Source organism: Microtus ochrogaster, chromosome 4 (assembly GCF_000317375.1).
Source record: "Microtus ochrogaster isolate Prairie Vole_2 chromosome 4, MicOch1.0, whole genome shotgun sequence".
NCBI lineage: Eukaryota > Metazoa > Chordata > Mammalia > Rodentia > Cricetidae > Microtus > Microtus ochrogaster.
Genome location: NC_022011.1, coordinates 50,608,824 through 50,621,045, shown reverse-complemented (window position 1 = coordinate 50,621,045; position 12,222 = coordinate 50,608,824). Strand labels below are relative to the sequence as shown.

At 50.3% G+C, this 12,222-nt stretch overlaps 1 protein-coding gene across 1 annotated transcript; it reads right to left on the bottom strand.

Moving 5' to 3' along the window:
* Positions 1-7,703: 7,703 nt before the first annotated feature.
* Positions 7,704-11,435, bottom strand: LOC101991423 (von Ebner gland protein 1-like). Its single transcript, XM_005346731.1, has 5 exons — positions 11,349-11,435; positions 10,765-10,901; positions 9,588-9,658; positions 7,916-8,017; positions 7,704-7,729 (listed from the first exon to the last, which is right to left on the bottom strand). The coding sequence occupies exons 1-5, from the start codon at positions 11,433-11,435 to the stop codon at positions 7,704-7,706; spliced, it is 423 nt and encodes a 140-aa protein (XP_005346788.1).
* Positions 11,436-12,222: the final 787 nt, after the last annotated feature.

Here is a 12,222-nt window from a genome sequence, read left to right as displayed (position 1 = left end):
TGCATGCTGCACAGAACTCTGTGCCGAGTTCCAGAAGATCAGCAGAAGAAACTTCCTAGTCCCCCGGTCAAAGCTGCTGCACATTCTGCTGGTGTCTGGTGCTGGAGACTATGCTGGTGCTGGTACCCTCACTTATGGCCCTTTCCACATAGATTTACCTATCAAATAAAGTCCATTCACTGTAGAAGATGTTGTGGTCCTTCGCCTGCAGCTTGTAGATGTATCTGACACTCCTGCCCCAAGTGTAGATACACAGAGAAGACGGGTCTGTAGTGTTGTGTTCCAGACATGGGAGCAGAGCTGCTGGAGAATGCTGACAAAGGGGAAAAGTGTCGTGAGAGCTGCAGGGCTCAGGATGGACACACGGCTCTCAGGGACTGGTGATGTTAGCATCTGGAGGCTTTAGAGCTCTGTCCTTGGGTCCCTGTGAGACAGGCAGGTCCAGACCCGCCCTGTGAGAATGGAGACAGCCCGGGACACTGGACTGAGACATCCCTTGTTTTCAAAATGTGATTGACAGTCTGCATATTAGCTAAATATGCACAAGTTTTTGCTAGCTTGTGTGTGTATCTGTGAGGGTCAGAGGACATCTTGTAACAGACAGTTCTCTCACCATGTGGGTTCAGGGAACTCTGTTCAGATTTGGCATCAAATACCTTTATCCACTGAGTCATCTCACAAGCTCTCTTTCTTTTAAACTTTGTTTTAAGACTACTTTGTGTCTGTATGCATGCCAGATGTGTGCATCTGTGTGGACATATGCATTTGTATGTGATAAGATCATGTATGGGTGTGCTTGTGTACATGAAAACAAGAGGTCGAGATTACATGAGTTCCTAATTTCCTCTAATTTGTTAGTCTCTCATTAAGCCTGGAGTTCATTTCAGCTAGGCCAGCTGCCCAGTGCACCACACCCCAGGCTCCTCCTGCTTCTGACTCCCCAGTGATCAGATTACAGCTGTACTAGTGAAGTTATTGAACACAGGCTCTCATGCTGGATGAGCCAGCTCCTCTGACCGAGCCATCTCTCCAACCTTCCCATTTTCTCTTGATAGGATGGTTAATGAGGGTCTCAGACCTGTCTGGTCAGAAGGGGAACATCTTATACTTGTCAAAGTGCTGAGTAGTGCTCAGGCCTCCACACTCTGGAAACCAGGATCCCACCCCTACTGCCATTACAGCAGCACAGATGTACCCAACCAGGTGTCTACTCAGAGCAGGACCATGACAAAGGATGAAAGGAAAAGAGGTAAGGGCTGGGGATGGATGGGTCAGACATGGTTGTGAGTCTTGGGCTTTAGGACTGGTCACACCATGGTTGAGGACTCCCAAGAACTTACAAACCCCTTTCTCAAAGAGCCCAGGAACTTCAGGCATGGGCTGGGAGCTCTAGCAAAGGGAGCAGGAAATAGTCACTCACTCTGTACCCACTGCCCAAGAATGCCATGCCCAGCTCTCACAACTCAGACTGAGCCGGACACACCCATGAGCAGTAACATCCTGATGGTGTTTCTGTCTGTCCTGATCATTGTGCAGTCAACAGAGACTGCTGCCCAAAACAGGAACTTGATGATGTCAAAGCATTCAGCCCTCCAGGCAATGACAGAAACTGAGCTGTATAGTTGTCCCCTGTCTCCCTGAAGTCTCAATTAAAAGGAAAACCCTTCACCTGAGCACTTCTGTTATAGAAGACACCCTGATGTTCTTTGAATTCATCCAAGGTCATCTGGAACTCAACATATCCAGTAGATTTCCTAGAACACAGGGCAAGAGGAAGATCATCTCCTAGACATCTGTCCCATCAGTCCCTGTTCCCGCCCACAGGATATGACACAGGGTGAGCCTAACCCTTCATCCTGATGCCTGAAACAGTGGCTACACTCACAGATTACACCATGTTATGAACCTTTGCCTCCTCCCAGGAGGAGAGGAAGATAAAGGTAGATTCAGAGCCATGACTGATGCATTCTCTGAGTCCAGATGAATACTATAGCAAGCAGACACAGCTGGTCTGTAAAAATGGTAGATATGATGTGGTCAGAGAGAACAGTTCCCAGACCAAAGACCACACTGCTAAGTGCCAACTGGACCTAACTGTCCTGCAGATAATTGAGATACGGCCCAAACCTTACTCTTGTTCAAACAAATTAAAAAATGTAAAACACAAAAAATTTTCTTGATGTGTTTCTGGAGTTCATTTTTCATGAGCCTTAAATCATAAAATAAAAATTCCAAAAAGAGCACTTTTGAAGAAAGACAAATATTGGGAAGCTACAAAATAGGTAAGGGGTGCTGTGATGTCAGAACAGGCTTCCCTAAGCCATTCCTCAGCTTCAGGATGCTCCCCAGAGGATAGGCAGACACGATTCTGCCCCCCATCGGCTGCTTGGTGTAATGTCATTCTGTACAGACGTCAGCAGAAAGGTAAGGCAGGGCAGCTCATGACATCCAGCTGTGACTCTTTTTAGCTGTATGCGATGCTCATAATGTTCACAGGCTCGACCTCAGAAACTCCAAGTCCTACCCCAGCTCCTCAGAGCTGCAGAGGTCACCAGAGGCCATTGCTTTCCTCTCTATATTGGGGGCTGCAAACCCCTGGTCTCTTGACTTTCTTTGCCTGCCTCAGACCCTTTGCCTGCTGGAGTGAAACAACTTGTTTTCCTGTGTCTGCAGCTGCTTTGAGCACAAGACCATCATGAATTCCTGATGGCAGGGGAGTGATTTCTGGTGCGTTTTATAGCAGGAAATCTCAAGAGCTGGGGCATGGCTATCAGTTAAGGATCCCTATATGAACTTCCCTGGAGCACAATAAAGTTGACATTCTTGTTTCAGGGTTTACCCGGGTCCCTGTGTCTCTGTGTCTCTATCTATGTGCGCGTGTTTTTTTAATCTCCAGCCTAGTTCTCGGCTCACGTACTGTCCCGTAGTGCAGGCGCTACACTCTCAGGCCTCAATCAGCAGGAGCAGTTGCAGTCTCCATGTATGTGCTATGCTCCTGGCCGCCCTGCAGCTGCCATGTCCTAAACTGAGTGACCCAGGAGGCGGGGCCTGCCTGCTCTCCCTGCACAAGATTTTACCATGATTTGCATCACTTTGTTAGCATGGAGCTGAGTGGACTGTGCTAAGTATTGGAATAAGCCATCCAATCCCGACTGTCATTGAATGTGAGGAAGCTTTGTCCCAAGAGAGAACACTCTCAGAGAAGGGCATGCCTAGCCTTAAATCTAGAACCTAAGCCACCAACAGCAGCTCCCTCCCTGTCACAGGGCTGTACCTTCAGCTCAGGCTGACGTTGGTCAGCTCACACTGAACTGTCAACAAAGGAGGCTTGCTTGTCTTCCTTGGGATGTGTGACTTGGTCTCCATGAAGACGGTGATGTAATTCTCAGTTGTATGACCTCCAAAATGAGCATTGCTTAAAACCAAGCACAATTTTTAGAAAGTAAAAGTGAAGAAAGATGTAGGGTTTACTGAGGGCTCCTCTGTCCAGAACCAATCCCGGTGACACCCACTACACAAACTGTGGCTGATGCAGGCCATGGGATAGGGCTCAGCCGTAAAAAGAATGAAGGTTTGACCCAAGGGTTGGGGGCTAGGGAGTCAAAAGGGAGGGGAGACCTGGGATGTAGAAAGGGAGAAGGCTGGAGGAGGGGCACATGAGTCTAGCTGGGTCTCTGAGGAGGAAAAGGGAAGGTGGCCTCAGGGTCCTGAAGATACCTTGGTCTTTGCCTTTCATTGGCTGTGATGAGTGCCATCCTCACTATGTCTGGGCACATCACAGCTGATCCCAGAAGAAATGTCAGGATGAAGCTGATGACCTCCATAGGTCTGTCTCAGCTCTGGCCGTTTCTAGTCCGTGAGTGTGATTGATCCCAGTGCTCAGGAACACTCAGCAGACCTGAACTGAAGCCCTCTCTGGGGAACAGTCCTGGGTGCTGAGGAGCACCGAAGAGTCCTAAACACACGGACTAAAGAGAACACAGACAAGGCAGCACCACCCCCAACACCCACAGACTGAGTAGGAAGGGGACTTCAAGGTGTGAGGATAAGCAGAGGCCCTGGAAAGTTGAGGGGTTGAAACAGGCGGACTGCACAAGTCAAGCAGACACATTTGGAAGCGTTCTGTGGTCTTATCACCGTTGGTCATCTTCCTAGGGTCTTCTGGGACAGATAAAGAGGTCAGTAAAGATCCTAGACAGGAACGTGGCATGAACAATTCTCAGACCCACTTCTGAAGCTGCCTATGTTAGGGGAATCCATGGCATTATAAGACTCTCACTGGTCTTCTGATATGTAAGTCTTTGTGTAGAAGTTTCTTTCTGAAGAGTTCATTAAGAATCTGATCTCAGGAGCTATAGAGCTGGCTCAGCAATTAGGAGCACTGGGTGCTGTCCTGGAAGACAGAGGTTCAATTTCCATCACCCACACAACAGCTCACAACTGTCTATAACTCTAGATTTAGGGGATAGGACTTCCTCAAACAGACATATATGCAGGTCTAGCACCAATGCACCTTAAAAAAACAAAAACAAAAAAAAGAATCTCTGATCTCAGCCAGGTGAGGTGGCATACTCATTTAATGCCAGCACTCTGTAGGCAGAGGCAGGTGAGTCTCTGCTAGGTAGAGGCCAGTCTGATCTGCAGAGTAAGTTCTGGGACAGCCAGAGGAAGCCTGATTCGAAAAACCAAAAAAAAAAAAAACCTATGATATCTTGTATATCGTCACCTTCCAGGTCAGTGTTGGTTCCAGTCACCTCTTCTGGAGGGCCTGGCACTAAACCCAGGAACAACCCAGCCTCTAAGTCAAGCCATTCATAGATCCATCATCTCAGTGCCCTTCCTCATAATGGACCCAGACTTCAGTTCTGCCCAGGACAGTCCATTGTCTACAGATGGACAGATAGACCATCACAGGCCCTGCTGCTCAGAGGAAAGATGATGCCAATAGACAAACCATGCTGGGCCTAGGATGCCCAGAGCAGGTGCCTGCAATCTGGGTGACTTCCTGCTGATTACACCTGCTGGAAGACCACATTGATGGAAAGATGGAAAGAGATGAAGAATAATTACTACAAAACGCCAGCGCCAGCCAACGCCAGGCACGGGAGGCTTCCACAGGAATGACAAGTACACGTGGCACAGTAGGAACCCACTGCACATGGAGGCTTCGGGACCCTCCTCAGAGAAGAGATTACATGGCTCCAAGAAATCTGCATGGGATACCTCTTGTGTCCCAAGGATGCCTGACATTCTGAACCAAACCCTGCCAATATCGGTGGGTCCAGGAAGTTCAAGGTCTTGATGGAGTTACCCTGGTACCCAATGAAGTGCAGTTGATTCTTGCCTCCTCCTGGGATAAGAACCCATCATCACAGCTGGCTTTCCATACTATTCAGTGCGACCCTCATGGTGATTTGGGGAAGTGCACTCATGACATTAGAATGCACTGGCAAGGAAATGCCCTGGAGATAGGCTGTGGTGGCCTCTTTTTCTTCCCGGTGAGTTGGCCACTTGTCCACAAGGACAAAGGGGCAGAAACGTTAACAGAGAGCTGTTTTCATTTTGTTTTACATACAGACTGGTTTCCCCTCCCTCCTCTCCTCCCAGTACCCCCCTTCTCCCCATCCCTCTCCTTCCACTCTTCCTCTGTCTCCATGCAGAGAGGGGCAGGCCTCCCATGGGCATGAGAAAAGCACAGCACATCAAGTTGAGGTAGGGTCTAGTTTTTCCCCTTGTGTCAAGGCTGGGCAAGGTAACCCAGCATAAGGAACAGGTTCTCCAAAGGCAACCAAGCGCCAGCAACAGGTCATGATCTCACTGCTAGAAGCCTTCAAAAGAGACCAAGATACACAACTGTCACACATGCAGAGGGCCCAGGTTCAGTTCCACGGAGGCTCCCTAACTGTTTATCTTGCGAGCTCAGGTGAGCTAACAGATTTTTTAAGGCTCATGAACACAATGGAAATTGCCTTCCAGGAGACTGCTTCCAGAGTAGGAAAATGTGTAGGACTGGGAACCTCAGCAAGGGAATCACCTACTCTGCATTAAACAGCATATTCCTATCCCAAAACTCCTAGCACAAGTCTTAGTCATCAACTGTGGAGGCAAAGTCCTATCGTAAGGCTCCTAGCACAATGTGAACTACCATCTGTGCAGCAGGGGGAAGCTTCTGCAAGGAACTGCAACCAGCCTCATACTAGAAATAAGTCAGGAATCCAGATCTAGGTAAAATCTCCAACCAAGGTCAAGTAGAGAACAGGGTGCCTTCTTCAGGGGAGATTGGGGAGGAGAGGGTCCTCCATGTTGCCAAACTAGGAGAGAGGAGCCAGGCCAGGTAGACTGTCACCTCTGGCGAGCAGGGCCTCCCAGCAATGGGCGACATCCAGATAGATAAGATCACGCCAAGGAGGACTGCATAGACAAATCACAGCACTGCACATTCTTCGAAGGATCTTCCTAATAGTCTCCTGGTCCTAGAACAAGCCAGCACCCTAATGGATGACACCCCCACTCCTGCCATGGCCACCAGGTGATCAATGCCTGCCATTAAGCCCTCCTGGGACCTCACTTCAGGCCTGGAGCCCCACACACCCATCCTTACACTCATCCCATCACACACCAGCTGGCTTTGAGAGGACACAAGCACAACTTATGAGAGGCACCTAGGGTACAACAGCTTTGCAGACCTGCACGCAGTCCATTGTGGCCTTTGCCAAGAAAAAAACACCATGAGAACCAAGAGGAAGCTGAAAGCGTCCTAGCCACTTTACCCCCCCCCCCCTCTCCAAAACAACAGCCAAGTCTCTGGGCTGTGAGAACATCCTGCCAAGACCCCTCACCACCCACAGACACACAGAGACACCAGGGAGATGATGAAGTTCTTTAATGAGAAGCAGGGGAGTGAGAGACAGAGGGAAGGGGTGGGTGAAGCCAGAAGGGAGAGGGAGGGAGCACTTCTGTGTCCTGCGCTCAGGAGATCTGGGTGCAGCAATACTCTGAGGCAGCCTGGACCCCAGCATCCCTTGCTGTGGGAAAGAGGAGAGTCAGTGGAGCCAAAATGATTCATGCAGGGGAAAAATGTTGGGATGCTGGGGTCTCCACTCACCAGACCCAAATAGGGCATAGGTCATTTCACTCCTCCCTCTGCAAACCCCATCCCCACAGTTCTCCATGCTCATGTGTGAAAAGGGGATAGATAATTTCAGGGCAAGAGCATGGCAAAGGGATGAAAGAATACTGTTGGACTCAGGCTCTGCCCACACAGGCGCATAGCAACGTGGGCAGATCTCTGAACAGCATCTCCCAAGCATCACACAGCAAAGAGGAACCCAGGAAGGCTGCTAGACCCTAGGCATGGCTGCCATATCCTAAAAGCAATCCATGCTATGAATAGAGTCAACATGGTAACTGAGGGGAAGGGAGCTGCACGGGAGGGATTTCCCTTCTGCACAGAACTGCAGGGGATGCATTCAGAGAGGCATTCTCTCCAGTTGCAAACCAACTTCAGGGTATCAGTGAGGGATATTCTAAGTCCAGGAAACAACAACCCTGAAGCAAAATACCCATGGGTAGAGTGTGTTCCAGTAGCACAGGCTGTACCTGTCCACACAGGTAGGCAAAGGTTAGAACACAGGGTCTCCAGAAGCCCCAATGACCCCAGGACCATGATTTCCTCAAGTGTCCCACAAAAATGACCACTTACCCTAATCGCTTCCTAGAGGGCAGGTTTCTGTCCAAGAAAGAAAGAACATAATTCAGAAGGTCCAGGGAATTCAGTCAGAAAACCAAGGCCCTCCATCAGCCAGCATGTATCCCATCCCCAAAGGACAAAGCTGAGTGAGAGGCAGCCTGTTGTCCTGAGGGACTCGCTGCCTCCTTTGTGTAGGATGGGAGAACATGGCAGCTTGCTTCCTACCACTCTGCCTGAGGATGAGGATGCTCTCTGTGTTGAGGCCTCCAGCCTTCACAGCATTCTGAAAATCTTCCAGGGCCTCCTGGTGGAAGTCACGGTCTCTGCCTATAGAAGAGAGCACAAGAGACACACGGTCAAAAACACACACCGGGGAGAGCAGAGAGAGCCCCCACCACACCACAGAAAAAAAAAAAACAGAGGGAAAAGGGAGACACAGCCCACACACAGAGGGAGATAAAAAACAGCCCCGGGGAGAGAGAAGAAAACACAGGGGGAAAAAGAACAACAAAACAACAGCCACACCCCCACATCACACCGAGAACACACGCACACTGCCCCCACATCACACCAGAGTCTCTCACAGGAAAAGGGGACACACTGACAAAAACCACACCACAGAAAAATATCACACCCGGCGCAGAGCGCCCCGCGCCCCCTCTCCGCTATATGGGCACAGCCCACACACACAGAGAGCGCACAAGACGCTCGGGCGCTCTCCCACACAAAAACACAAGAACACGCGCTGAGAGGGGCGCGGCTCTATATAAGAGAGACCCTGCTCTACACACACCCATACCACAGCCAAAACCAAAACAGGGGAGACCCCCCTCACACCCTGAAAATCTGGCCCACAACACAAAAATAGAAAACACACACAAGAGTTACAAAACGCAAAAGTGCCCCCCGTATATGGTGTTTACACAAAAAAAGATAGAGGCCCCCCACACAACAGAAGACAAGATAGACACCCCCAGAGCCCCCACATCTGGAGAGAGAGACACACAGAGACCCAAAAAAAACACCCCCCCCCCAAAAAAAAGATAAAAGGGTCCCCGCACACCTCAACCGAACCTCCCAACAAGACCCCAGCCCAGACGACCACAGCTTACCCACCAACCCACACCACCAGCCAAAAGAAACACCCAAAACAAACCAGCAACACAAAGGGAACCACAAACAGCCAAAACTCAGGGGCACAAACGAGGGGCCACAAAGGAAACCAGACATATCCAACCACAGACACCCCCCACCAAACCCCCACAACAAACAAACCAGACAAAACGGGACACCACTGAGCACTACTGTTAACTAAACTTAACACAACCCAAAACAAGCAAAAACAAGCAAAGACCAAGAAAGAAAAGGCAGCAAAAAGATCACACAACATCAGACCGTAGGGGAACTTACAGGGAATGATCGAAAGGAAGGATCGACAACCAAGGCCCACACCCAAAGAACAAACCAACATAAGAAAACAAAAAGAACAAACCAAGAAAAGAAAAAGACTAAAAAGCAACCCCATAAACCCCCAGAACCAACCCCGATACACTGCCTGGCCTGACGTCCTGTCAAGACGACCACCGAAGGGGAACACCGAACAAAAAAAGCACACAAAACAAGCCCTTTCCTAACACAGGGTTGCGTTCCTACAACCGTACCCTAACTAAGTAAACAGCCGATTCTCATCTAGGGACCCATCTACCACACCCGATGTAGTGTTTGGTGTCAGCTGTTCCCTTCCCATCAGGAAAACTGCCTCATGGGAGCCATCATGGGAATTAACAGGGTTAGAAGAAGCAAAGGTCCTCAGGCCATGGGTCACCGTGGGATGGCCACACAGGTCTCATGTGTGTCAAGGAGGTTGGGTACAGCCCTCACAGGCCAAGGGACTCACAGGCTGTGTATTTTATCGGCACAGATGTCTTCTCTAGGACAGTGTTCATCTCGTGGCATCGTCCTTCAATCCTGGAACACAGAAGTCTGTGAGACACACTGCCCAGCCACACAACTCTCCTCCTGGCAGCACCCACAATATTGTCTACAGGTGCCTGGTCCCAAGGTGACCAAGGAAGTGCAGGCTTCACTGGGTCCCAATTACATTACCAACAGGCCTCCTGAGTCACGTGCTCAAGTCCTCTGACTCCCACAATGACTCAGTTTTGTGTCATGTCACATGCTGGCTGTACCCCGACAGCCTCTTGCTCACTCCCTCAGAGAACCTGAGCTACTTGGTTGGTAGACATCGTCTGAAACAAATCCTCCCTTCCTCACCTGCATACTGTGTGACTCCTGGGCCTCACCCTCTGTCTCTGGAGATACTTAGGGAGGAGCCCAACAATCCCTGTCACCCAGCCATTGAGGAAACGACTCAGAGAGCATGATTCGGGGAAAAGAAGAAAGAGCTCACTCCAGGGTAACTGACAGGGCAGGGGCTGCCCAAATGCCGGACCTGGTAAAGACAGCTCAGACACTGTCTTCTTCAGGAGCTACTAAAGCGACAGGAACCCAAATATGAGATCAGACAAGAAGGTAGAGACCACAGGGATGGGAAGTCACACAGGTGTGAGACAGCACAGGTAATAGTCTTCAAAGAGAAGAGCTCACACACATGACAGGTCACACCAGAGACTGGTCCCAAAGGTCACACCAGTGGGAATAGGCTGGGATTTCAGTGTCTCTGCAGAACCTGATAAACTTTCTCCCTGGGGTGCCGTACACCTCTCAAGTGTTGTGAAATCCTGGCCCCTGCCTCCCTTACAGGCAGAATTTTACGCTAGAGAGAAAACAGACCCAGACTGAATGTTTATCCTGGATTTGGCACTGAAACCCTTCTCCAAGGGCCTGGGTCACTGACAAAGGATGTCCCATAGAATAGAAAGTGGGTGCCACTTCCATATGAGATATTTTCTCTGCACTACTGACTGTACCATGGTCATCTCTAAAGTGAGACACCCTCAGTGGTTCTGTGGTCCCAGTCCCCCAGCTAACCCCATGCACCCCACTCAGCCCCCAGTTCTCCTATGTGGCAAAGGCCAAGAAGAATGCTACCAACTCAGTTGGCACACACTCACAGGACAGTGAAGTTGACTTGCAGGTTGCCTCCTTCCAGGGTCGTGATGGTCATGGGAGTCACAGACATAGACCTTAAATCCAGGCCAGGAATCTCTTTGTCAGATGCTGTAGCTTTCAAATACCACATTCCTGTCAGCTGGAGAAGGCACCCGCCCATCAGGACTCAGAGAGACCTCAGGACTGCCCCTAGTCCTTAGCCCTGTCTCTAGCTTGCCTCCATGTTCTGGACATGTGAAGTGTTTCCCCTTCTATCAACCCATCAAATAAGCTAGTTCAACCAGGGCCACAGCAGTGTGGTCACCAACCCTTGCAGGTGTGACACTATCACAGACCCTGCACTCCCAGAGAACAGTGAGGAGAGATGGACTCTGGACTCTGACCTCCTCCACCCTGTGCACCCAGAACCATCTGACCAGATTCCTTGTGCTGTGTCTGGCATTCCCTCAGAGCAGGGGTTCAAGCCTGGCTCTGAAATGATGTCTCTTTAGATGAAGAAGCAATGGCCCCTCCAACCCACAGCATCAGTTCCTTCTGCCCCATCTCCCATAACCCCCCTCGCAGCCCCTGCCCTGCTCAGCCTCACATCTATATTCTCTTCTGTGACACGGAAGGCCTGGGCCTGTAGGGCAGCAACAAGGCCGAGGCCAAGGCACAGGATCAGGGTCTTCATCTCCAGAGTCTGTCCTCACAGGTCCCCAACAAGTCACTGAGCTAGCTGAGGAGGCTGTGCTGGGGCTCCACTCAGCTGCCCTTTATACTGCCTAAGCCCAGGGTCCCCAGGAAGTTGGCAAGGATGACTGATCAGTCCCTTCCTGGACATTCACCATGGCCAGCTTTTCAATGGACCAGATAAAGGTCATCATTGTTGGAAATTTCTAGATAACACTCAATACCCAGAGGATGATGGGACAGGGCTACTTGTAGATTTGCCCTGGCAAGAAAGTGAGTCTGAGGTAGAGATGCAGCCTCCCTTGTCAGGAGCCCTGAGGGTGAGAAGAGCGGGACGAACCCCTCCTGCACACAGTGTGCTCATCCAGCTGGCTGACACGCTCATTGACACAGAGGAGGTCACTGAAGCCAGACAGTCCTGAGCTCCATTCTCAGGAACCTTCCTGAATCCCAGGGCAGGACACCGAACCTTAGATTCATCTTGGAAAAAGAGGGAAGTGGGAGCCTACTATGTGACTCTCAAGGTGTGTGCCTAAAGATGTGTCCCCTCCTCAGCAAGGTGTGCACTAGCCCCTGCTCATATGCAGAACAACGGTGGCTCAGACATAGAAAGAAAGCAAGGCGGTCATATGTACACAGCCATGGGACAGAATCACAGACTGGAGCTGGTGGCTCAGCTGTTAAGAGTCCTTTCTGCTCTTGGGTTGAGTTCCTAGCACCCATAGGGTGGATCACAGCTACCTGCAGCTCCAGTTCCAGGGGATATGTGCTTTCTTAGGCTCTCAATT

Bases quoted from the DNA above. Each gene is read 5' to 3' on its own strand.
- LOC101991423 (XM_005346731.1), bottom strand. From the start codon at position 11,435: ATGAAGACCCTGATCCTGTGCCTTGGCCTCGGCCTTGTTGCTGCCCTA. The intron at 9,659-10,764 runs GTGAGTGTGTGC...TCTGTGTTCCAG, and splicing joins CAAGTCAACTTCACTGTCCT to GATTGAAGGACGATGCCACG. The intron at 8,018-9,587 runs GTGAGTCCCTTG...TCTCTTCTATAG, and splicing joins GCCGATAAAATACACAGCCT to GCAGAGACCGTGACTTCCAC.